Below are 24068 nucleotides of genomic sequence, written 5' to 3' on the forward strand. Positions count from 1 at the left end.
TTTTACAGATATTTGGTGGTTTTATAAGTTAACCTTTGTTTAGATGTTATTATCAACTTGATATAGCAATTTCATAAGAGTTTGGAAACAGAAAAAAAAAACGAATTATTCATGTTGTAAGCTCCAATAATTATATATAGATTCTCATGACGTGTGTCCAAAATGTCAAAGTTCTTGTTGCTTCTATCTCACGACACAGACCACTCATAACATCTCTATAATTTCGTTTCTAAGTAATAGTCACACGACTTAACATACAACGGTAAATATAGATAGATATATACACATATAGTCACACTCATAGGCAAACACACAGAAGTCTCTGTGGCATCCATCTTTCATTAGTCGTTATTTGTTTTTCGCAAGTGTGTTGTTTAATCATATACGAGGCTGTGGAACATGTCTCTTGTTGATAGAGAGACAGACGACAGATATATCATCAACCTTAGCCGTTGGATATTTCTGTCTCCACGCGTTAGCCGCCGCCTCTGTCACCGCGTTGGCCGCTCCTGTCTCGTTCGCCGACTTCATCACCACCTTAGCCACTTCTTCGTTACTAAGCACGTCCCACACCTTAATAACATACAAAAGTTCGTTAAAAAAATATCATTAATATTTAAAGGTTTTTTAGTTGATCAGACCATGTTTAAAATTAAAATTTGATTTGGTTATTTTGTTTCGGTCCTGTTATTCCTCATGGAGATGTATATACGTACCCCATCGGAAGCAAGGAGCAGAAACTGGTCGCGAGAAGTGATTTGATGCGTAGAGACTTCAGGAGTCGCAATGACACCGTAGCTTTTAAGGACAAAGTCACCAAAAGCCCTAGACATGGCTAGGCCTGGTCGGTTTTCATGTGGAAGCCATACTCGTAGAATATGAGGCTCTGCCTCTAAAGCTAAGACTCTTCCGTTGCGTTTCCTTATCCTATCCGCTTCGCCTGCAAAATCAAATAACCAAAAAATGCTTAACCATCCATAACGAAACCATTGTTTACAAACATCACTTTATCTATAGTATCAAAAACTTACTTAGGACACTTGGCTTTAGGTCACTGGTCAACTGAACCACCTCCGTTTCTCCATTCTCACTTGTTCCAATCATAATAGCCCTTGAATCTCCTAGGTTTGCCACCATCACTTGGTTTCCCTGGTCAAATATGGTTGTTGAATATTACAAAAAAAACCTTAGTATGAAATTTTTGTAAGAATATTACAATAACTTACATGTTTAACGGCGAAAACAGCAGCAGTTCCGGAAGAAGAGCAATCAATAGTGTTCTTAAGTTTGAGAATTCTTTTATCCATGGCCAAACAAGTAGTTTCGCAGATGAGTTTCCAGTCTCGAGTCACTGAATGATTATTCATATGACCTAACAATAAAGATGGCAACTGGTTTCTTATGATCTTGCTCACCAATTCACCTTTCTCTCCATGCCCATCAAACACTCCACATAACGCTCCTTCTTCAGTTCCATATCCCTATATTCTTATCATTCATGTTATTAGAAAAAAGATAGAAACATATATTTACATTTTTGAATATATATGCTTAAGAAAATGGGAATGATTATACTGAGACAATACCAGGTGGAGTATGGCAGCATCTTGATTGAAGCCCTTGCCTCCAGCTAAAGACGAGACAGAGCCAAAGTCTTGGGGAAAGTCATGTTGTTCAGAGTATAAAACTGCATTTTCTTGTCCATAATCATTTATCTCGTAAATCTGGTTTCTATCTGTTGATCCTCCTGAGGATAAACAAAAACAAAATCCCATTTTTTCTTTTGTTTTTTTTGCTCTTTTTTTTTGGTTTTCTATATATTTGAAATGAGAGGAGATAAAACAAATGAAGGAGTTTGATACACGACTTTGCTTATGCATATACCCATCTTTATATAGACCGTGAATCTTAATCAGGAATATATAATTGTTCTATTATATGATTTATATATTCATCTCGATGACTTGTATCTTTGTGGCATTTAGAGAGAATGATTCAATTATTAGGCGGTCGATCTATATTCTATTATTGATAGCATTTTGGGTAAATTAATTTTTTTGTCAATCACATATATATCATTTATATATAAAATCAAAAATTTAATTAAGGATAGTATTTGGTTATTTCATATGTAGCATTTACGCACATTTAACATGTAGATATACAATATGTTTGTTTCTTATCATATATAAACATGAAGCAGCGTAATTAGAAGATAAAATTTTCATTTATATTTGTCTTTTTATAAAAAACCATAAAACTTCTATAATATACACAGAGTTGTTTTATGAAGATTTAATATAATAGTTTATGAGCATAACATTTTTTCATGTTTTACATAGCTAAATACCGATAAATATATCAATATTCATACAATTAACAACATTAGTTTAGAAAATTATGTATAAATGCAAACATAATCTAAAATGCCAAAGCATTAGTTTCTATATAGACGATTCCTAACTGTAATAGATTGATGCCGTCAATCAAAAGAATAAGTCACATGAGTCGACTGAGATACTCATCATACTCCGAATTATTTGAAATGGCAATTTAAGATTTTAATACAGCTTCTTTTATTATAACACAATTATGTGGCTCCTGGTGGCACTGACAACGTATTACAACTTACAAAAACGTAGTTAACTATATTTAGTTGAATATATTATCTGGACCATCCCAATATTCTATTGAAAGGGCACACGGTACGGGCGTGACGTGTGATTAGTATCTTGATTAAACTACTAATTGGTTTATTCGAGAATATTAATACGAGTTTCAAGTTATTAACAAAAATTACCAACGGGATTCATGTTCTTTGTCATTGCCAACAAGTTAGACGCATAAAATATTGTATTCGCATTTTTGGTTGTCAAATATTATATCTAGTAAAAGGAAAAGTCATGTGTCCAGATATGTGAACAAAGGAAGTTTGCTAGTATTAAATTAAAAAATAATACTTATAGAAATTGAGGATTACATAGACCACTAAAAACCTGACAAATCAATTGATTAGTATGCTAAATTACTTATCAAACATTATGATCTTCCCAAGTTTCAAGTAAAGCCTGGCAGTTGGCAAAACTCAAAGATTGGATTTTCTTAATATCTCATATGAAAAATACGACGATAAACGGCGATCATGTAAAAACTAAACGGACTAGTGGGGATAATTCACACTGAAAGCCTAATATTATAGACCAGACAGATCTTTAATAGTACATCAAATAGCACAATAATGTCTACACAAGACTTCTCTAATGCCAATTAACAAAGTTGTTAGTAGTTTGCCTTTTGTTTGATTAACACTTTTTCTTTATATTAAATTCAATTTTATCAACTAATCATGAAAGTAAATTTGAAAACATAATATTGTCGATTCATATGTTTGGTGATGTGTAATGTTTTGTACGTAGTTGTGTACTCTTTATTATTATTACAATTATATATATACTAAGAACAATTTTTGAACTTTAACAAAGTTTAAAATGAATTAAAATGATATTTGTCATATATAAATTTATAAACAAAAGGAGTATTAAAAAAAAAAATGACGTATGTCCTTTGTAAGTACAGATTAGGCCGGTCCCTCCTGGCCTTTTGGACATATCAAGCGATACAACTTCGTCAACTCTCACATCCTTTTTATTCAATAATTGTATAGACTTTGTTTATATATTAATGAACTAGTTGGTCTCCTATTGAGAACTATATTCCTACCATCTAACGTATGTATAGCAATTTACAAAAGCAAACTTATTACTGAAGTAAAAAGGATGATGATATATTTGCTACATTCCTTGATCCAAACTGTAAAATGGCCTACCTTTATATATAATTTATTTTATTTATCATATATAGTTCTATAATCATTTTAGCTATAAGGCATCAAGACTAACAATTTTGTGAGATGTAAAGTCAACATAAAATTTTTGTTGTTGTTTTGTTTTCATAGACTACCCCGCTACTCAATTAGAGAGGCACATGATGTGTCATCTTGTAGGATTCCAACCTTTGATTAATTGGATTCCCAATTTAATATTTTAGTCAAACGTTATTAAAAAATATTTTCATTTTTCTCTTTATGTTAGAAATTTATGCCGTCCGTACAAAGAGAGATGTAGTGAGAGAACGAATGTCATACATGTTGGCATCGTCATCCTAAAGCCATGCATTGCAACATTCTCTTTTTTTTTGATAAAAAAAAACATCTCTCATTCTCTTTGTTTTATGTTTTGGTGATTTTTAAGTTATCCTGATGTCATGACCTACAACTTGGATTTACTAGAATCTCTGGACATATGGCGCCACTAGCAAATACAGAGGACAAGTTTACGAGCAAGAATGTTGCTTAATGAAAGGCAAAGGCAAGACATATTTGGATGAAGGTTTGTGTGCTTGGTTTGGAACAAGAATGCCAAACCCTTCTCCAACCTGATGCTTAAGAGACCAACTCTAAAAAGTTTTTTTTTCTTTATATTCTTTGATTCTTTTAAAGAACCAAAATCATAGAAGCACTTGATATAAAAAAATATTTTTTGTTTGAATAAATTTTACATTCACTCGGAAAAAAAATTCTTGGTTTTAGAATCATTTATGAAAAACTTTCTTAGCTGAAAATGCCACATGGAATTTTGGTGAAAAAACCTATTTGTGAGGACTGTGAAACTCTGTGAGTATATGTTGGAGAATATTTCAAATATACACCAACGGTGTTGGTAAATATTGACATATTTGTTTAGTAATTATACGTTAACCAGCAAGGACGGCCAGTGGTCTTGAGAGAGCTTTGACCCCAATACGGACCAGGGTTCGAATTCCGCTGGTCATCTGGGCTGGCTTAAATGATAAGAATACGTGGATGCTGCGGATCTCGTGAAATTAGTCGGTTGACTTCGGTTGCCGGATCTCTACGGTTATCAAAAAATAAAATAAAAAGTAATTATACGTTAACCTTAACATCAAAAATATGAAAATTCATTAGAAGCTACATTAAAGTACACTGTTATAAACATGAGTGGCGTTAACAAGAAGCGTAGTTTGTGCTTTAGTATACTTTTAGTTTCTGCCCCCAAATAAAAACCAAGATGCTTTCGAGAAAATCTGTCACCAGTTACTAAGAGACTTGGACGGCAGGTGACAACCAGATTGCTCGCCTCCTACTTAGTTGCAGCAATTGATAAATCATACACTAATAATACATCTACGGTTGTTATTTTCTAATATCAAGTTTTATAGTGCCATCATATCATACTAACATGGGACCGCAAGATAGATAATTAGCGTTTTACGAAATATATTCGTTTTCAAACGATTTGATTAATATGTTTGACTTTGCAACCCGAGACGATTTGTAATATTAAAAGCTCAGCCTTCTGTGAACCACACATTTTCCATAAATTATCTCCATGTATTAAATCATGACGATATAATTAGATCCTATGAAATTAAATTAACGAAGACATGAAAAGGGGACAAACTATATTTTGGAAAGCTGGCCCAGCAAGCAAACACTAACCAGCCAGCTTGTTGAACTGTATTCATATGATGAGTTTGTTGAAATGCTTATCGGGAAAAACAGATAAGAGCAGTTACACAATTCTAACTATTTTAGACTATATCAAACATCTAAATGAAACAATATTTAGATATACATAACTGGACCTTTTTATGTGTGTTTTTTTTTTGTGTGGAAAAAGCTTCTTGAAAAAATTGTCTTGAAGTTGATATTAAAAGAACATTTGAGTTTATCTTATAACACACAAAATCCCATTAGTTTTTATCGTTTGTTAACTAAAACCGTAATTATTTAATGCATAACTAGATTTTAACCCGCACATCCGTGCAGATATATTTATATTTTTAAATTAATATTTTAAATATAAAATATGTTACAAAGAGATATATCTAATATCAATTTTATGTATATAATTTTTATTTTAAAATTTTATATTTGTTGAAATTTGTTTGATGATATTGTACAAATCATATATTAATGAAGTATTTTTTTTTTATTTACAATGCAACATCAATATTAATCAACATTAGTTTAGATGAATTAATAAAAAAAATTATTAGCTTCTTTGTTTAGAAATTTTTATTCTCGAAATGTTTTTATGTGAATAAATTAAATTTTTTTTTTTATATTTTAAAATATTATTTTATTCAATATGTTATATTTCAGTTTAATGTTTTTACTTTTACTAAAAATATCAACATAAAATGTTATAACCAATAAAATATTATTTGTTTTGTTTTATATAAAAATTTAATTTGAGAATTTAAAAATAATTTGAGAATTTAAAAAGAATTGGGTTATACTATTTAATTTCAAAATTAGTTACTGGAATATATAAAATATGGTCTATATTAAATATGATAAACAATCAAATGATCATAACCTAATGACAATATATTTATCTTTTCTTAGAAATGTTATTGTTTAGATGTATATTGTTTTTGTTAAAAGAATACCATATATGAATAGTTTTAGGATGTTTAGTCAAATTTCTAATGAATGGTTTAATATAAAGTTGTGTATGGTAAATAAAAAATAAAATTATATTTTAATAGAATAGATAGTCACAGTTTCAAGTTTCAATTAAAATTAGAAAATCATCGACTTAATATCTGGATTCGAAAACAACATTCTATTCATACAATAAAAATTATTTACACCAAAAAAATTATTCATCAACCCCACAATATGAGATCGCAAAGGATATGCACTAGGTGATGAGAAATTTGAACTTCTCTCCCCAAGTGACTGGATATATGCGGTTACAAAGCTTATCACGATTGTTGGTACCGTAACAATGGGTATAAAGTATCTATGCAATTTAGGTGACTGGTAAAGCCATGTGTTTCTCATGATCTCACTACTGAAGAATGCAAAAGGTTGTTTGCCAATGGTGAGAGATATGTGGGGAAGATAAAAGTTCAAAAGAACACTTGTTTTTTTTTTGTGATTTAAAATATGCACAACCTTCTGAAAAACAAACTTTGTTTTTGTGGCGAAATTTGGAGATATGATTGGAGCTGTCTTACTGTTTAAGAAAAAAAAGGCATTTATTATTGGCTCATGGCCTGAGGAATCTGATTATCATCAACACTTGCGGCCTCAACCACAGGCACCTTCTTTGCAAGAGACTTGGGGATGTCGAGATCATCTTGAGCACATCTTTGCTGAGGATGCGATAACAGTATTGACATGGGCTTGAAAACAGACCTCGCAAGCCCTTGACCGCTCTCAAAGATGTAGCCTTCATACTCTGAAACACGTTCTACAGCATCAACGAGAGAGTCGTACACATCTTGAGGACAGTTGTCAGGACTCGGTTTGTCGTGAAGGTACATAACATCCAGAGTGAAGAGCTTCTGCTTTAATGGCCACTCGTGAGTTGGTCTCACGGATGACCTGCAATATATGAGAATCTGAAAGAGCGATATAATCAGTGAAATAGCTTTTATCTCAGGATGTGGCTAGTATACATAAAATGAACTTACCACTCTCAAGATCCGGCTCTGTGCTCTGGAGATTTTGGCTTCCTGAGCAGCTACACGGAACAGTTGTGTGAGATCAGCTCGACCAGAGGATTTAGTAGCTGACAATCCTCTTAGAGAAGCAATAGCAGATGCTGCATCGCTTGTGAAATCCTTCTTAAGCTGAAACATCAAAACGCCTCAAATTATGGCAGACTCAGCAGAGAGGATCTAAACATTGAGTTACTATCCCACACAACCAGTCACTAGATGGAAAAAGACATTCAAGGTTCAGTATAGGTGACACAAGTCACCACTGAAAATCTAAAACATACTATATAGCTTCTCATTATACACAAACATAAACTTCTTCTTCTGCATTCATATCTAAGTGAATCCATGTAAAGTTTCAAACTTTATCTCCACCCAACATCAAGAATTTAAAATTTTCATCTAAAAATCAAAACTTTAGGGAGCATGGCTAATGAATCGAAAGAAACCCCTAAATCTCTCTCACATACCCAAGCGGCTGATTTGGAGAGGGTAGCGAAAGCAAAGCGATGATCTGGGTTGATAGAGAGCTTATTGTGGATGAAGAGGATGATGGCTTGCTTGACGCACTCCATCCTCGTCAAAGGCCTCCCGTTGGTTCCCGTCGTCTTCATCTCCACCATCGACTCCGCATCCACATCGACGCAGATTAGTATGTCCTCGCTGTTTATACGCGTTGGCTTCAGCGCGTATCGAGTTGATCCGCCTCCGATCACGACCGCTCTGTCTGTCTCCATTCGCCGTCGTTGGTTCCGACAGAACTCTGAACTTTGTTTCTTCGACTTCCTTACTTGTTCGTACGAGTCAGATGAAACAAAACTAAAACGCTGCGTTTTAACTAGCTAACAAAGATAATCAGCCAAAGCCGCTACGACGCCGTTTTTACGTGATTTTTATGTTTTACATGTTTCTGCTTCACTAATTCTAAATTTCTAATGGTTTGTGTTCTATATCTGCTACATATGACGATGATAATGATTTAAATGCCAAAAGAATTATGAAATAGTTGAGATAAAAGAGAAGTTGTATATACAATTATAACATAAGCAATCATAATACTTAGTTTGTCTGATAATTATAGTAGCGATTGCGTTACAAGTTACCACATAATCATTATCCTATTTGTTCCTTTCTTGGGTCATCATTATGGACTTTGGTATCCTACGACTTCCTCCATTGCCTTGAAGTTGAGTGTTGTTCAGCTTCCTCTTGTTCAATTCTGCGTACATCTCTTCTATCATGGGCTTCCATAGCCTAACCCGCGCATTTATAAACCAGTTTGATACCTTTACTCACACACAAACAACAACCAAGTCACACTTCATCTCTAGCTGCATGGATTTGTGTAACTAAACACACGTGCGACTAAAGTCTTGACGCTTGAGTTAGATGCATTACCTGACTTCTTGTCAATCCACTTCGTATAGCAAGAAGATGTTTCTCTGAATCCGTTGGGTAACTACAATCAAAAGTATACATCAAGATCATCAATTCTAGTTAACATTGTCATCATAAAGTAGAGTTAGTGAAGAGTCACAAGATTCTTACGGGTGAAGAAAGTTTTGGAACATCCAAGTCCTTAGAACCGAGACTGATTTCTCAGGCAAGCCTCGTTGCGGTCTCCATATCTGATGGTTCTTATGCTTCAGCTGCTGAAGAAGGCAATGCTGGTGGATGAGTGAGTTTTCTTGAGACTTCTCTTTGCCTCTCTCTAAAACTGATCCCATCATAAGTATCTTCTTGCTGATTCTCTCCCTCAGGTTCTTGTATAGGAACGAGATGGTTTGGAGTGCAAACCGGGTGTGTAGCTGCGGGTCTAACTCGGTTGCTGCATGGAAAGCTGATACAACTGTATGAATCTCGTCAACGCAATGACTACATCTATCATCCACCTGAAGACAAAATATCAACTAAAAAATTTAGTAAATCAAAATCATTCCCTAGCTTATGTAAATATATGTGTGAATGTATATATACCATTTGAAGAAGATTCAAGAGATTCCTTTTCTTTGTTTCTAGTGCTCGTCTTTGATCAAAACCGCCTTCAAGAAACGCAGTAAAGGCTGAATCAGCAGCCCCTGACTCAGTTCCTTGAGATGAAAAGTAGCATTGAGGATGATTCTCTAAGTTGTTGAGGGAGTATGTGGCGAAATGAGATAGTATTTCTTGAACAGAGTGAAGGTACTTCGAGCCAAATATAACATGAGAGACATTATTAGAAATGTCTTTGCTGCTCGAAGAAGCTTGCTCTGAGGTCATTTTGGTAGCACCATAAGGATTTATCTCTGAGCACTCATCAGAAACATCTTCTTCAGCAAATGTAGATGCTATTGGTTCACTAGGACCCTCAACACCTTCTACACATGAATATGGATGAAATCCACTATTTTCTCCAAAACTCCACATGTTGTTTGAGGAATCATCATATGGTCTTAAATGATCCAAATGATGAAATGGAAGAAGAGGAGGAGGAGCCATGACCTCAAAGCTTTCTTGAACATTGATAGAGCTTGAAGTAGATGATAAGTACTTGTTAGTGAGAAAAGAATTGAAAATATCAAATCCACCCATTTGTAGAGGATCTGGTCTCATGAAATTCCATGGAAGCATTGATGAAAATGAAGTGGAATCTTCTCTTGAAGGTATCAAATCCATGAGAAGATTATTTTGGTTAGTCATGACATTATCCAGAGAGCTAAAAGTGTTGTCGTTTTCCATTGAGTTTGAAATGAAACTGCATTAACAAATAGAGAAGTATTCAAGACTCAGACAAAGAAATTTCAGAAGATCTTAGAAACTAAATCTTTGGAGAATAGTACTAAATGTAAAATGCTGCAAGAGACAGAGAAGTTCAATGCAAGAACTATGTCATTAATGTCTCTCACTATGTAATTATTTAAACATATAGGTAAATTTTAAAGATATCTGTAATAATTAATGAAAGCAGTAGGCTCAATGATGATAGACCAGTAATAACTCAAAGATATCTGTGAAAACAGTTACCTAGTTAAACAAAGAAGAAACCTTTAGATTACTACAAATGTCCATAGAACATAAAAAAGTGTTCGACTTGCCTTTATCCTTCTTCTTCTGATAGAACCTCTGGGAAGAAGATCTCAGAGAAAACCGTTGCAAACAGAACTCTTACATCAAAATTTTCCAAAATGTGTGTTCAGATTGAAGAAGAAGAAAGTGTATGTTTCTCTTCTTTCACTACAAGAAAACATCGGGATACTGAGGGAAAAAATCGTCGGTATGTCGTCGGAATAACGTTATTCCGAGGACATACCGACGAAAAAAGTCCTCGGAAATAACTCCTCGGAAATTCATAATTCCTCGGAATTCCGTCGGAATTTTCCGACGGAATTCCGAGGAAACAAAATTCCGAGGAAACTCCGAGGACACAATGTTCGTCGGAAGGTTCCTCGGAAAATACCGAAGGAATTCCGATGGTCCAATCCTCGGAAGTTTCGACGAAATATTTCTCGGAATATTTATCGGAAAATTCCGAGGGAAGAAAGTTCCTCGGAAAATTCCGAGGAACATTTGTTCCTCGGAAAATTCCGAGGAACATTTGTTCCTCGGACATTTCCGAGGAACTTTCTTCCCTCGGAATTTTCCGAGGGAATTGAGTTTCTCGGAAAATTCCGAGGAATCCTTTCCCTCAGACAATTCCGAGGAACTTAATGTTCGTCGGAATTTACCGAGGGATAAAAGTTCCTCGGAATTATCCGAGGACCTCCATTCCCTCGGAATTTTGAAAAAAATTATTTTTTTAAAAAATTTATTTTTTTTAAAAATTATTTTTTTTTGGAAAAAAATTAAAATTTTTAAAATTTAAAATTAAAATTGAATAAAACATAAAATAAAACATAGTAGATAATATTCAAATTTAAATAAAACATTCAGAGTTTTTGGAAAAAAAAAAACTACGGGTCTTGAATGTTCGGGAACGTCTCGTTCGGGTACATCCTCTTCATCATGTCCATCATCTGCTCGTTCAGCCTCTTCTGGGTCTCATAGCCCGCCTGTTGAGCTGCCATCTGAGCCTCCAACGCAGATATCCGATCATCCTTGTCCTTCAGCTGAGCCGTAAGAACTTCTGGATCAACATACGCATGTGGTGCAGAAGAAGGAGCAGCCGACCGGGAGCGACGACCCAAACCGACCAAACGTCCCTTTTTCTTTGGAACCGACTGAAATATAAATAAAACGAAGTTAAGATAATTTAAATTGATGATAAAATAAAAATCAAGAAATAATTAAATTGAACTTTTAAAAAAAAAAACTTACCGATTCAACGATTTCGTTGATTCGAACCCGAGACAAGTTGGTCGAGGCCGTCGAATCGTCATCATCGGTTTGAAGCTGAGACACTTCGTCATACACCTGAGTCTGGACCAGGTCGACCACGTCCCTCACAAGACCATCATCAATCTGGCCGGTCTTCTTGTTGGTATACGCCCTTTTCATAAGGGCGAGATCATCAACTGGGTGGCCTTCATTTTCTTCCGCCTTGAAAAAAAATAAATTAGACAAACATTAGAGATTTGAAAATGCAAAAAAAATAAAATTCTGAAACTTAAATAATTGAAGAAAAAGCGGTTGAGCTTACCATGCGATCCGCCAGAGTGGCAATAGATTGAGCACCCAAGTTATGCTTGTAGATGCCCTTTCCTTTACGGTCGCTCCTGCGGTTGTTGGAGTTGGTGGAAGAAGTTTCTTTCGTCTCTTCTTTATCCCAATGCGCACACAACTCCTTCCAGACCGTGCCGTTCATCGACTTTGGGACCTTTTAATTTAAAAAAAAAAAGTTTAATAATTTTAAAAATAGTTTAATAAATTAAAAATTGTTAATAAATTAAAAACTACCTTGTTTACTTCCCACTTCTTCTTCCACTCGTACATCTGCTTCCCATAGTTGCCCATATTGCAGCTTCCGTCTTGAATTTACTGATGTAACACCAAATGCATCTGTTCTCACACCTCGATCTGGAGTGTTGTCGTGCCAGTCACAATAGAAAACAGTACAGCGCAATCCAACCATGCCCAAATACTTGATTTCCAAAATCTCATTTATGTGTCCGTAGTATACATCATCTCCTGATGCAGAACAAACACCAGCATCGTAAGTCGTACTCGAACGTCTCCTCTTCTGAGTTGTGAATGCATATCCTCGAGTACAAAATCTCGGATATGACTTCACAACAAAGTTTGGTCCAACGACCATCTCGCGTATCCAATCGTCAAATGTTTCACCTCTGGCCAAACCATCACTCACATAGGTAAACATCCATCCACCAAATTCTCTCTGCTTCATTTCTTCTAGTTCGTCCTCTGTGGCGTATCTATATTCTAACCGCTTTTCTGCCATGAAAATCCTTTCATATTGAAGAACATCTTCGCAGTTGGTGAGTAAATATGTTTGCAAATGACTGCGCTCCTGATCAGTAAGTCGACGGTCTTTTGGTTTTCCGCTAAGTCGTCCAACGTCTGTGAAAATGTCTGGAACCTTCCAATGATATGTTGCCCGTTCGCCTCTATCATCATGCCGAGCAGGTCTTCTGTTTTTGGTCTGAACTTCTGCTGGAAAGTAGTACTCGGCAAAGTTTGAAGTTTCTTCATTGATCATCTGTGCGACTATAGACCCTTCCACCCTACTTAAATTTTTCACCATCTTCTTCAAATGGAACATATACCGCTCATACAGATACATCCATCTATACTGCACAGGACCACCAAGCTCCAATTCTCTTACCAGGTGAATAACAAGATGCTCCATAACATCAAAAAATGAGGGAGGAAATATCTTCTCAAGGTTGCACTGAATCACAGCTATGTTAGTCTTCAAATTTTCAATACCTTCAAGAGTCACTGATCTTGTGCATAAATCGCGGAAGAAACCACTTATCCCTGCAATTGCTTCATGAACATTTCGTGGTAATAGTTCCTTGAAGGCAAACGGAAGGAGACGCTGCATCATTACATGGCAATCATGGCTTTTCAAGCCAGTAAACTTTCCTTCCTTTCTGTCGATACAGTTACGCAAATTAGATGCGTAACCGTCTGGAAATTCCACATCGTTTGAAATCCAATCAAAGAACGCATCCTTTCCCGCTGCATCAAGTCGGTATATGGGAAAAGGAGCCCTACCACTCTCATCAACATGAAGTTCTGAACGAGCACATATATCGACTAAATCCAGTCTTGACTTCAAATTATCCTTTGTTTTACCTTGAACATTAAGGATCGTGTTCATCAGGTTGTCAAAAAAGTTCTTCTCGATATGCATGACATCTAAATTATGCCTTAGTAGATGATCCTCCCAGTATGGCAGATCCCAAAAAATACTTTTTTTGTGCCAGTTATGTAGGTTTCCAACACCATCTACCGGAAAATGCTCATGTCCACCGACGTCTGGCGTTCTTTCTGCACCAAAATCTCTAAGTTGTGTCTTCAAATCTTTCCCACGAATTTCCGGAGGTGGACTGTCAAACACCCTCTTGTTCTTCGTAAACAAATTCCTACTTCTACGATATGGATGATCTGGTGGTAGAAATCTCCTGTGACAGTCAAACCAACACGTTTTCCTTCCGTGTTTTAGTTGGAAAGCATCAGTGTTATCTTGACAATATGGACATGATAGCCTTCCATGCGTTGTCCATCCAGATAACATACCATATGCTGGAAAATCACTTATTGTCCACATTAGTACTGCCCGCATTTGAAAGTTTTCTTTATACGAAACATCGTATGTTTCAGCACCTTGAGTCCATAGTTGTTGCAACTCATATATTAGTGGCTGAAGAAACACATCAAGTGATCTCTTAGGATGCTCTGGTCCGGGAACGAGAATCGAGAGGAACAAAAACTCTCGTCGCAAGCACAAGTTTGGGGGTAGGTTGTATGGTGTAAGAATGACTGGCCATAGAGAATACTGTCTTCCACTCTTGCCAAACGGGCTGAAACCATCAGTACATAATCCAAGGTAGACATTTCTTCTCTCATACGCAAAGTCGGGATACTTTGATTGGAAATGCTTCCACGCTTTTGCATCTGAAGGATGTCTGATCTCACCATCTGTTGAGTGCTCCGCATGCCATCTCATTGGTTGCGCTGTGCGTTCAGACAGATACAGCCTCTGCAACCTTTCCGTCAAAGGCAAATACCACATCCTTTTATATGGTACTGGAATTCTTCCACTCGTATCTTTATAACGAGGCTTCCCACAAAATTTGCATGAAACCCGCTGTTCATCCGCCCTCCAATAAATCATGCAGTTGTCTCTGCATACATCTATTACCTGATACGATAAACCAAGACCAGCTACGAGTTTCTGAACCTCGTAGTATGAGCCAGGAGCTACATTATCTTCAGGTAGAATACCTTTTACATAATCAGCAATCGCATCCACACAGTCTTCAGCCAAATTATAATCCGTCTTAATGCCCATCAATCTTGTAGCAGATGATAAAGCTGAATGACCATCTCTGCAACCTTCGTACAATGGTTGCTTTCCAGCATCCAACATATCATAAAATCTCCTAGCTTCGGCATTGGGTAAATCTTCCCCTCTAAAATGATCATTTACCATCTGCTCAGTACCTACACCGTAATCTACATCCGTTCTAATTGGATCTTCTAATCTAACCGGTGGCTGAGGTTCGCTAGTACTACCAAGTTCATAATCAGTTTCTCCATGATGATACCAAATTTTGTAACTTCGTGTAAACCCACTCAAATATAAATGAGTCCAAACATCCCATTCTTTAATAACTTTTTTATTTTTACAATTAGAGCAAGGACATCTTAACATACCTGTTTTTGCTTCCGGTTGTCGGTGAACTAACCCCATGAATTCGGTTATACCTTGTTGGTATTCTTCCGTAAGCAATCTCGTGTTCGGATCCAAATGAGGTCGATCGATCCAAGAACGAAAATAATTGGAAGAAGACATGTTTTTTATGAATCAAATTCGTGTGTAAAGAAAGTGAGAGGGAGGATGAAGATATGGTGTGAATGAAGAGGAAGAGGGGTGCTTGTATTTATAGGTGAAATCCTGCCGACGGTCCGAGGAAATTCCGACGGAATTCCGATGCAAACGGCTAGTTCGTCGGAATTTCCTCGGAATTTTTAAAATCCCCCAACGGCTCTCCAACGGCTCTCTAACGTCTATAATATTTCCTCGGAATTCATCGGTTTTTTCCGAGGAATACTAGTTTCCTCGGTATTCCGTCGAAATATTCCGACGAAATGTGTTTTCCTCGGAATTCCGTCGGAATATTCCGACGGAATTCCGAGGAAGCAAAATTTTGTATTTCCTCGGAATTGCCTCGGAAATGCCTCGGTATATTCCGAGGAATTCATTTTCCGTCGGATCGTCCGTCAGAATACCGCTGTTTTCTTGTAGTGTTTCTCTGTGAAAGAACACTGTACCTTTCACTCTTCAGCTTCTCAATTTATGTTCCTAAAGAGAGCAAAAAGGACAAATCAACCATAAAAGTATTAGATATTATAAATAAAAGATAAAGATGATACAACAAAACTGAAAAAGAGAAAAGTGAGTCTGATTTAATCTCTTTTGCATGAATGCGAACAATACAAAAAGTTTTGATCTTCTCCTTACTTTTATACATTTTCATGATAAAAACCCTGTATCTTTAACTTCATCACTTGCCTCACTAAAAGATTCAAAGCAGTAGACCAACATATAGGCAGCATTATTAAATAATAAATAAACTATCTCTCATGCAAAAAAAAAAACAAATTAGCTCAAGAGACAGAGATGTGGAAAAGAAGGAGGGCCAGATCATGTACGGAGCTCCCTCTGTTTATGTAATGAAATCAATTTCATATATTTATTAGATTTTCTGACACAAAGCAATGAAAAAGATAAACAAGAAAAAAATCAAATCTTATAGTATAATTTACTTATTAGACATGTTGATCATATAAAGTAATGTATCTCAAGAAATATATGGTTGAAACTTAAAACCAAATCCAAAGACATGAAGAAGGCAGATGTGTTACTGTTTACTACAGAGAAGTGCACTCATTTCTGTTGCAGGCTTTAAATTAGGGAAGAGACCCTACATTTTTACTATTTGCATGTCTCAATATATATGAATGTGTCTAGACAAAATTATATAATTCGATTTATAAAATATAAGAAATTCTGTTTTTGTTTTCTTGTGGTGGTTTCAATAATCAGAAATCAGAAAGAGGGAAAAAGGTAAAGAGAGGTGAGATCTTTTTATAGCCATTTAAGGAGAATTGATGAGATGTGTGATCCATTAGGGTTATTGATTTTTTCTTCTTTCTTTTCTCACCACTCCTGTCTTTGTGCTGTGCCATCAAATCTCATATCATTTTACATAATACATATAAATAATATTATTGTAACCTTTATACAAAAAATATCAATCAAGTTTGGCCTCTTTTTTGTATTGTTCCTTTCTTATCAAATCTTGTATTCGTTTGGTTCAATGTGTCCTTATATGTAACGTCTTATTATACCAGTTAAGAATGATTAACTCTAGTAGTCATAGGTATAATAGATATGCATATCTGAAACTATGCTATTCTAACTTGTCTAGATTTACGGGTCTTAGTTTTTTTTTATCTAAACTATTAAAACAGAAGTACATTTAGTACTTAACCCTGAGTTTTGCTCAATAATTACAATTATATGCCCCTGATCTAAACACAATAGTTTGACACTTTCCTTAACCCAAAATTATTTGTATTTATTGATCATCATTAATACCATTAACCAATCGTAACATTTTACCAAATTTGGAAAGTCACCAACTATCCAATCTACGATTCCTTCGTTGACTCTGCTCCATCATTCCATTAGAGCAAAACAACAAAAGGGCTCAAAATTATCTAAACAACAAAATTATCAAAGCAACGTTGGAAAAGGGCTCAAAATCAGATGCTTCCATCAAGTTCATTTGGGATGAACTTTTCATTCTACTTGATCCCAACCTAATTTAACAAACCAATCACGAATTGGGATCAAAACCATTATACATTTACCCAAAACCTTAAGGTTCCGAGTTATTTCAAATGTATTTATATATATATCTATTGATTATATTTAATTCATAGCTGTGGCTGATAATTGAATGGTTTGCTAAACCAGTTTATCCGTGAGTTCAAATTTTAAAAAGAACCACCGTAATTTTGGTACAGTCCATGGAACCAGTCTTTGTTATGATTATAATTCGATTGTTCAAAATTATAAAAGAATCACACAAATTAGAAAAAAAAAATTGTAACTAATAACTTTCCATTTAAATCGTGATTCTCTCATATATTATATAAATATCAAAAAGAAGATTTAGAGAGTTATTATTGATTATCTCGCTTTAATTAAAACTACATTGCCATATAAATCCAAAACTATTCAAAATACTTGATTATCTTGCCATATGATTGGTCTATAATTTTGCAAACGATTTTAAGTATCTAAACTAGAATATTCTCATCTAAACTAACTAACTTGCCAATACTGTTTTCCAAATCTATAGATCCTATGCGTGATTAACTCCTAAATATGGAGAATATGGCAATTGATTTTAAGTACAAGAAAAGGATATTCCCACCTATATCTTTGCTAAAATTTAGCAACATCTAAATATTTAATATGATTTAAATTATTTTATATATCAATTCTTGTGGCGTTACGACTTTTTTCTTCACATTCGTAGTTTAGTGAAATCCTCTTACGACTTTTTTCTTCACATTCATAGTTCAAAGCAAAAATATATGGGAAACCACCGAAGTTATGAATTTTTTCCCATGGCCTTACAACTTTTTTCTTCACATTCATAGTTCAAAGCAAAAATATATGGGAAACCACCAAAGTTATGAATTTTTTTCCCGTGGCCTTACGACTTTTTTCTTCACATTCATAGTTTAATTTCAAATTACATATTTTTAAATTCAAACTTTTATAATTTTTAATAAGGTTCGAATTATCTTTTCAATTTTTTTAAAAAAATTCAAAAATGATTTTTGAAACTATTTAAAAAAAACTATTTTAATTTTTTAATATTTATAAATATAATTATATATTCAAAAATGATAAAGATAAGACAAAGATAGCATATTGAATGCACATAAGGAAAAGTCAAGCGAACAAGAAAACTCGATTGCCTTCGTTTCTGTTTTTTTTTTGCCAGAAAAAAATGATGGGCTTAGGTTAATATTATATTATTAAGTCCATTATGTAATGATAAATTCACTTATTTGGACCTACTTTAAAATCAACGAAAATGGCCAAGTATAGTAAGATAAGCTAAACATATCTTTGTTTACAATAATCATACATTTAAATTTATACTTAATATACATATTTCAAATCTAAATAACCACATTTAAATTTACTAAAACTATAAAGTATACTTACAAAACTAATATATTGCATCTTAATAGTATAGTTATGTTAAAATAAGTTGAATACCAATCTCATAGAAGAAGATTAACAAATCTAAAAACAAAACAAAAATGTATGCATTGACAACACGAACAAGTATAATAAGTTGATTGCATTCTCAAATGTTAAGTCACATATAATAATACAGAAAACATCTGTGAACTATCAACTAAAACATTGAAAAGGTCTATAAATCTAATAACAAAAACATATGCACCGACAACACAAACAAGAACCTTCAAGTTAAGTGCATTCTCAAATATCAATCAGATCTGATTTTGAAAAAATACCCGCGCGGGTGCGCGGATCAAACTCTAGTTAAGATTAAAATACAAAGTTAGAATAAAGGATGAGATATTGGAGTTGAATACAAATATACAATACTGAAGTTCAAAGACCATAAAAGATAACTCAAACTCATAATGGAGTTCAAAGCCCACAAAAGTGAAATAAAGCCCGAAACAACAACACTCCTGCAACAGACTAAACAAAAACTACAAATATCATCGAGACCACACAAAAACAAAAAGACGCAAAGAAAAAACAGCTGAACTGAAAACGAAAGGAACCTAAAGACAAAACACATTGCCTACTTAATTGGATCTGCGTAATTTGGATGACATGACGCAAAAATCGAAAGAGCTTTCCTTATTGGTTATATAACCTCAGATTCAAAGGATTTCGAGTCATGGACTGGCCGCAAGTTTCCTCCGTAAAGAACACATTTGATTTTGATTTTCTCCTTTCTTCTCCCTTAACTTGGATTGGTAATGGTCTGAGTCTTCTTCCTTTGGATTTTTTTTTTAAAACAGAGATCAAGCACTTTTACAGTTGGAGAGCAACTCTTCGCGGTCTTTATACCTATCTTTGCCATTTTTGACTTCCTCTTAATGCTATGATTGCCATCGCTGTTCGCCTCATATATGTCAGCAGTATAACAATGTATTGCAACACATCAAAATTGTATCAAATTCAACCATGTGAAATATCATTTTCTGAAAAAAAATTTAGATTCACTTATTTGTCATGTGTTTGTTTATTTTAAATTTTGTTAGATTCAAATCACTTTTATTAAGATTATTTTAACTGGTTTTTGATGAAATAAATATTTTTAGAATAAAATATATCAAGACTTAAAATATATAAGTATTTAAATGTCTAATCTGAATAATAAAATTCAAATTAAAATCCAAAATAAGCTAAAAGTAAAATATAAATTGTAATAAATTATCGATAACAAAATTAATCTACTGCCAACTCACATCAAATAGTTTTATTAATAGATTCATAATCCAAATGATCATATGATCTTTTTATTTTTGAAAAAAAAACTTAACTTTTTAATCTAGAATATAAAACATATTCTAGTAATGTAATTGAAATTTTTTAGAAAAATTATTAAAAGTTATTTATTGGTCCAACCACTAGTTGAACTGGAAGTCTAGTTCTGGAGTTTAACGGGGTTTTTTTGTGGGATTTACCGAGTTTTTAAAATAATAATTTTTTTTTCTACAACGAAACCAGATTACATACCGAGTAAACCGGTTCGACCGCTGGTCCAGGTCGGGTTTCAAAACACTGAATATGATTATAGCTTGTTCTGAATCTGGTTTAAAACGTTTTTATTCATGTTGGATATTGTTGTTGTTGCTGCTGATTATAAGATTATGCGTCCTTGAATGAAAATGGAGCCATGTTTTGTATGTTGGGAGTATCAGAATTTGTTCCCTTGAATCATTGCCAATTTTCATCAAAATCTTAATTATGTTTTTATCAAGCTTCAAACATGATCTTACTTGACTAATGCACAAGGAGTGACCACTTAATTAGAACGATGTAAAATCTACTAATTAATTTCTATGTAGAGGCTGTATATGTTGAAAAAGAGTAGCCAACCATTTTCTTTCCATCTTTTTGGAAAGTAAAAGCAATTATATAAATTTGCTATATAACAACATATAAAAGATTTCCAACACATCTAACTTTCAAGACCAAATGTTTTTAGGTTCATGTTTAGACAGAAGCTGACATGACTTTGAAGCCATTTGAAAAGAACACCACTCCTTGAATATATGAAGCTCTTGTTCCAGACACAGTCGTTCATTACCATTCAGTTATGACGGCGCTCGTTATTCACGATATTTAGTGATAATTATCACTGAATCTTGCAGCGTCGAGTCCCTCTTGTAAAGGTGTTGGGCAATGTCTATTATAAACAGACACCATTTGAGCTTGCGTAAGTCAATCGTGCTGAGAGTTTTGCAACATTTATTGCATTGCTTGGTCGACATCTTCGTCTTCTTGAAGGTTGAATGTGTTCACCTCCACCTCCCATCATGGAGAATCTTTGCAAAGAGCGAAAAGTTTGGATCTTTTTTTGCGGAAAAAAAAAGTTTGAATCTTCTTGTAAATACAATTGCTCTCGCAAGATGTTGTATCTATCTTTTTAGAGTGCCACCTTAGCATAGCCTATCCCAAATTTTGACACATGTCCTCATAGAAAATGTTTTCTCGGTTTCATGATGGCTATTGGGCGAATTTGTTCATTTTGATTATGTAATAGGCTCTTTCTACAATGTCACTGTAGGCCCATTCGTTTTTAGGATTTATCTTCATCTTCCATATTCAGTAGACTGGAGAGTGAAACCAGCTTGACGATTACGATATCACCTCCTCCTTTAACGCCTTAAATCATCTCCTTTAATCTACATTTATCTAAGCATTTATGTATTTTTCACCATTCCTCCCACTATCAGACATCAAAACGACACTACCATGCTCTATGGTAACGAACTTGAGCAGCTCCTATAAATGTGTTCGTTCGTGGCCATTGATGTCACCAGTTAAGAATGATTAACTCTAGTAGTCCTAGCTATAATAGATATGCATATCTGAAACTATGCTATTCTAACTTGTCTAGAATTACAAGTCTTAGTTTTTCTATTGAATAAAATACAAAAGTAGAATACAAGGATGAGTACTGGAGTTGAATACAAACATACAATACTGGAGTCCAAAACCCACAAAACAGAACTCAAGCCCATAATGGAGTCTAAAATCCAGAAAGTGATATAAAGCCCAAAACAACAACACTCATGAGACAACATAAACAAAAACTAAAAATGTCGTCGGGGACCACAAAAACACAAAAGACGAAAAGACAAAACAACTGAACTGAAAGCGAAATGACCAATCTAAGACGAAACACCTTAGCCTACTTAATTGGATCTGCGTGATTTGGATGACGTGACGCAAAAATCGAAAGAGCTTTTCCTTTTTTGGTTCTATAACCTCAAATTCAAAAGGATTTCGAGACTTTTGATGTGATTTTAACACCGTCTTCTAAGAGCAAAGAAGGAAGAAGAGGAGGAAGGACAGTCAACCAGTGAATCATGGACTTGCCGGGAGTTTCCTCTGTAAATTTCTCGGAAAAACATTTGTTTTTGATTTTCTCCTTTCTTCCTTAATTTTTGATTGGCAAAGGTCTGAGTCTTCTTCTTCCTTTGGTTTATAAAAAAAACAGAGATCAAGCTCTCTTACTGTTGGAGAGCAACTCTGTGCCGTCTTCATACCTCTCTTCGCCATTTTTGATTTCCTATTCTCCACCGTTGGACAATGCTTCGATTGCCGCAGCCGCCGTTCGCCTCAGATATGTCAGCAGGAGAATTTGTCTCTTCTTGAGCTTGACTCTCCGTGTGGGGTTTTGTGGACTACTTCTTTATTATCAATGAGTTTTCAAGTTTTTTGTTTGGGGGCTTACAGTTTTAACCATTGGTTTTGAATTAGCAGTTTCAGTCAATGAAGTTGAAGCATTGTATGAGTTATTCAAGAAACTTAGCTGTTCGATCATTGATGACGGCTTGATTCACAAGGTCTGTTCTTTTCAAAGTTTAATAATATTCTAAAGTTGATCGATCTTCTCGATGATGACAAGGATATTGACATTCCTTTGTTTGTAGGAAGAGCTTCAGCTAGCGATTTTCCAAGCTCCATACGGCGAGAACCTCTTTCTTGATAGGGTGAGTTTGTGTGTGTGAGTTCTTTAGAGAGACATGAAGAGATTTTTTCATGGTTTCTTGGACTTTTTTGAGATGAATGTTTTGGTTAGGTTTTTGATTTGTTCGATGAAAAGAAGAATGGATTTATAGAGTTTGAGGAATTTATACACGCGTTGAGTGTGTTTCATCCCTATGCACCAATCGAAGAGAAAATCGACTGTAAGGATCATAGCAACATAACTATTCATTGTCCTACTAAAGCTTTATCATTTCTCAAGCGTATGTTTCTAATCTGTGGCAGTTGCATTTAGGCTCTATGATCTAAGACAAACTGGAATTATTGAGCGAGAAGAGGTAAATAATCTACCATTAAAAGTTGAAACTGTCTTTAGAGCTTAAGAGCAAGTTGTTAGTGTATAGGTGCATCAGATGGTGGCTGCAATTCTCATGGAATCTGAAATGATTATGTCTGATGAACTTCTCACCATGATTATTGATAAAGTGAGTGTATTTGTTTGGAATCTCAGTTAATTAGCAGATTAGTTATTGACTCTAAATTTGGTACTTGCTAGACATTTGCTGATGCAGATTCTGACAAAGACGGTAAAATAAGCAAGGAGGAATGGAAAGTGTATGTGCTTAAGCATCCGACCTTGTTGAAGAACATGACTCTTCCTTATCTAAAGTACCAAATCTCCTCTTTTGTTAGATTTTAACTCTTGAATCTAGTAAAACTTTATGATCATTAACGTATATGTTTTGAATTTTGAAGGGATATGACTACTGCATTCCCAAGCTTTATATTCAACACTGAGGTTGAGGACTGAGACAACAACACTGGTTATCTTTTTTTTCTTGATTTTTACGTATATGTGAGGTTGTAAATGTGAGGTAGCTGATATCAATTGATGCACGCATTGTAGACTGTTCCACTGAAAGTAAATAAAGCATTTTTTTCTATCTATTCTTGCCATACATGGATCAGTGATTCAGACATATCATCTGTTGAAAGATTGGAAGGGATAAAAATGAATATTATGAAAAGTCTTATCTACAATCATTGAGAGAGAGACAATTTTTATTATTATAAATCA

The 24068-nt window shown here is 34.6% G+C and overlaps 4 protein-coding genes across 8 annotated transcripts; 1 reads left to right on the plus strand and 3 right to left on the minus strand.

The window, feature by feature from the left end:
* Window positions 1-88: 88 nt before the first annotated feature.
* On the minus strand, window positions 89-6270 carry LOC103862207 (probable protein phosphatase 2C 61). Its single transcript, XM_009139905.3, has 5 exons — window positions 1587-6270; window positions 1227-1481; window positions 1032-1149; window positions 717-940; window positions 89-573 (listed from the first exon to the last, which is right to left on the minus strand). Exons 1-5 carry the CDS (start codon window positions 1878-1880, stop codon window positions 379-381), a joined length of 1086 nt encoding a protein of 361 aa, XP_009138153.2. The 5' UTR covers window positions 1881-6270; the 3' UTR covers window positions 89-378.
* Window positions 6271-6921: 651 nt separating this feature from the next.
* On the minus strand, window positions 6922-8350 carry LOC103862208. The gene is made up of 3 exons (XM_009139906.3): window positions 8004-8350; window positions 7507-7665; window positions 6922-7434 (listed from the first exon to the last, which is right to left on the minus strand). The coding sequence occupies exons 1-3, from the start codon at window positions 8268-8270 to the stop codon at window positions 7072-7074; spliced, it is 789 nt and encodes a 262-aa protein (XP_009138154.1). The 5' UTR covers window positions 8271-8350; the 3' UTR covers window positions 6922-7071.
* Window positions 8351-8517: 167 nt separating this feature from the next.
* On the minus strand, window positions 8518-10745 carry LOC103862209 (homeobox protein ATH1). Its single transcript, XM_018658093.2, has 5 exons — window positions 10608-10745; window positions 9511-10267; window positions 9082-9425; window positions 8932-8992; window positions 8518-8819 (listed from the first exon to the last, which is right to left on the minus strand). The coding sequence occupies exons 2-5, from the start codon at window positions 10249-10251 to the stop codon at window positions 8652-8654; spliced, it is 1314 nt and encodes a 437-aa protein (XP_018513609.1). The 5' UTR covers window positions 10252-10267; window positions 10608-10745; the 3' UTR covers window positions 8518-8651.
* Window positions 10746-18469: 7724 nt separating this feature from the next.
* On the plus strand, window positions 18470-23938 carry LOC103862210 (calcineurin B-like protein 10). 5 transcript variants are annotated; one of them, XM_033286719.1, is made up of 9 exons: window positions 18470-19688; window positions 22500-22671; window positions 22766-22848; window positions 22936-22995; window positions 23085-23193; window positions 23276-23328; window positions 23395-23475; window positions 23547-23659; window positions 23747-23938. In XM_033286719.1, exons 1-9 carry the CDS (start codon window positions 19665-19667, stop codon window positions 23799-23801), a joined length of 750 nt encoding a protein of 249 aa, XP_033142610.1. In that variant the 5' UTR covers window positions 18470-19664; the 3' UTR covers window positions 23802-23938. The 5 variants fall into 5 exon arrangements, 4 of the variants coding, with proteins under 4 accessions (XP_033142610.1, XP_033142611.1, XP_033142609.1 ...); XR_004456066.1 differs by lacking the exon at window positions 18470-19688 and adding an exon at window positions 19713-22392 and having other exon boundaries at window positions 22763-22848; window positions 23563-23659; XM_033286718.1 differs by lacking the exon at window positions 18470-19688 and adding an exon at window positions 19721-22392 and having other exon boundaries at window positions 22763-22848.
* Window positions 23939-24068: the final 130 nt, after the last annotated feature.

Source organism: Brassica rapa, chromosome A03, assembly GCF_000309985.2.
Source record: "Brassica rapa cultivar Chiifu-401-42 chromosome A03, CAAS_Brap_v3.01, whole genome shotgun sequence".
NCBI lineage: Eukaryota > Viridiplantae > Streptophyta > Magnoliopsida > Brassicales > Brassicaceae > Brassica > Brassica rapa.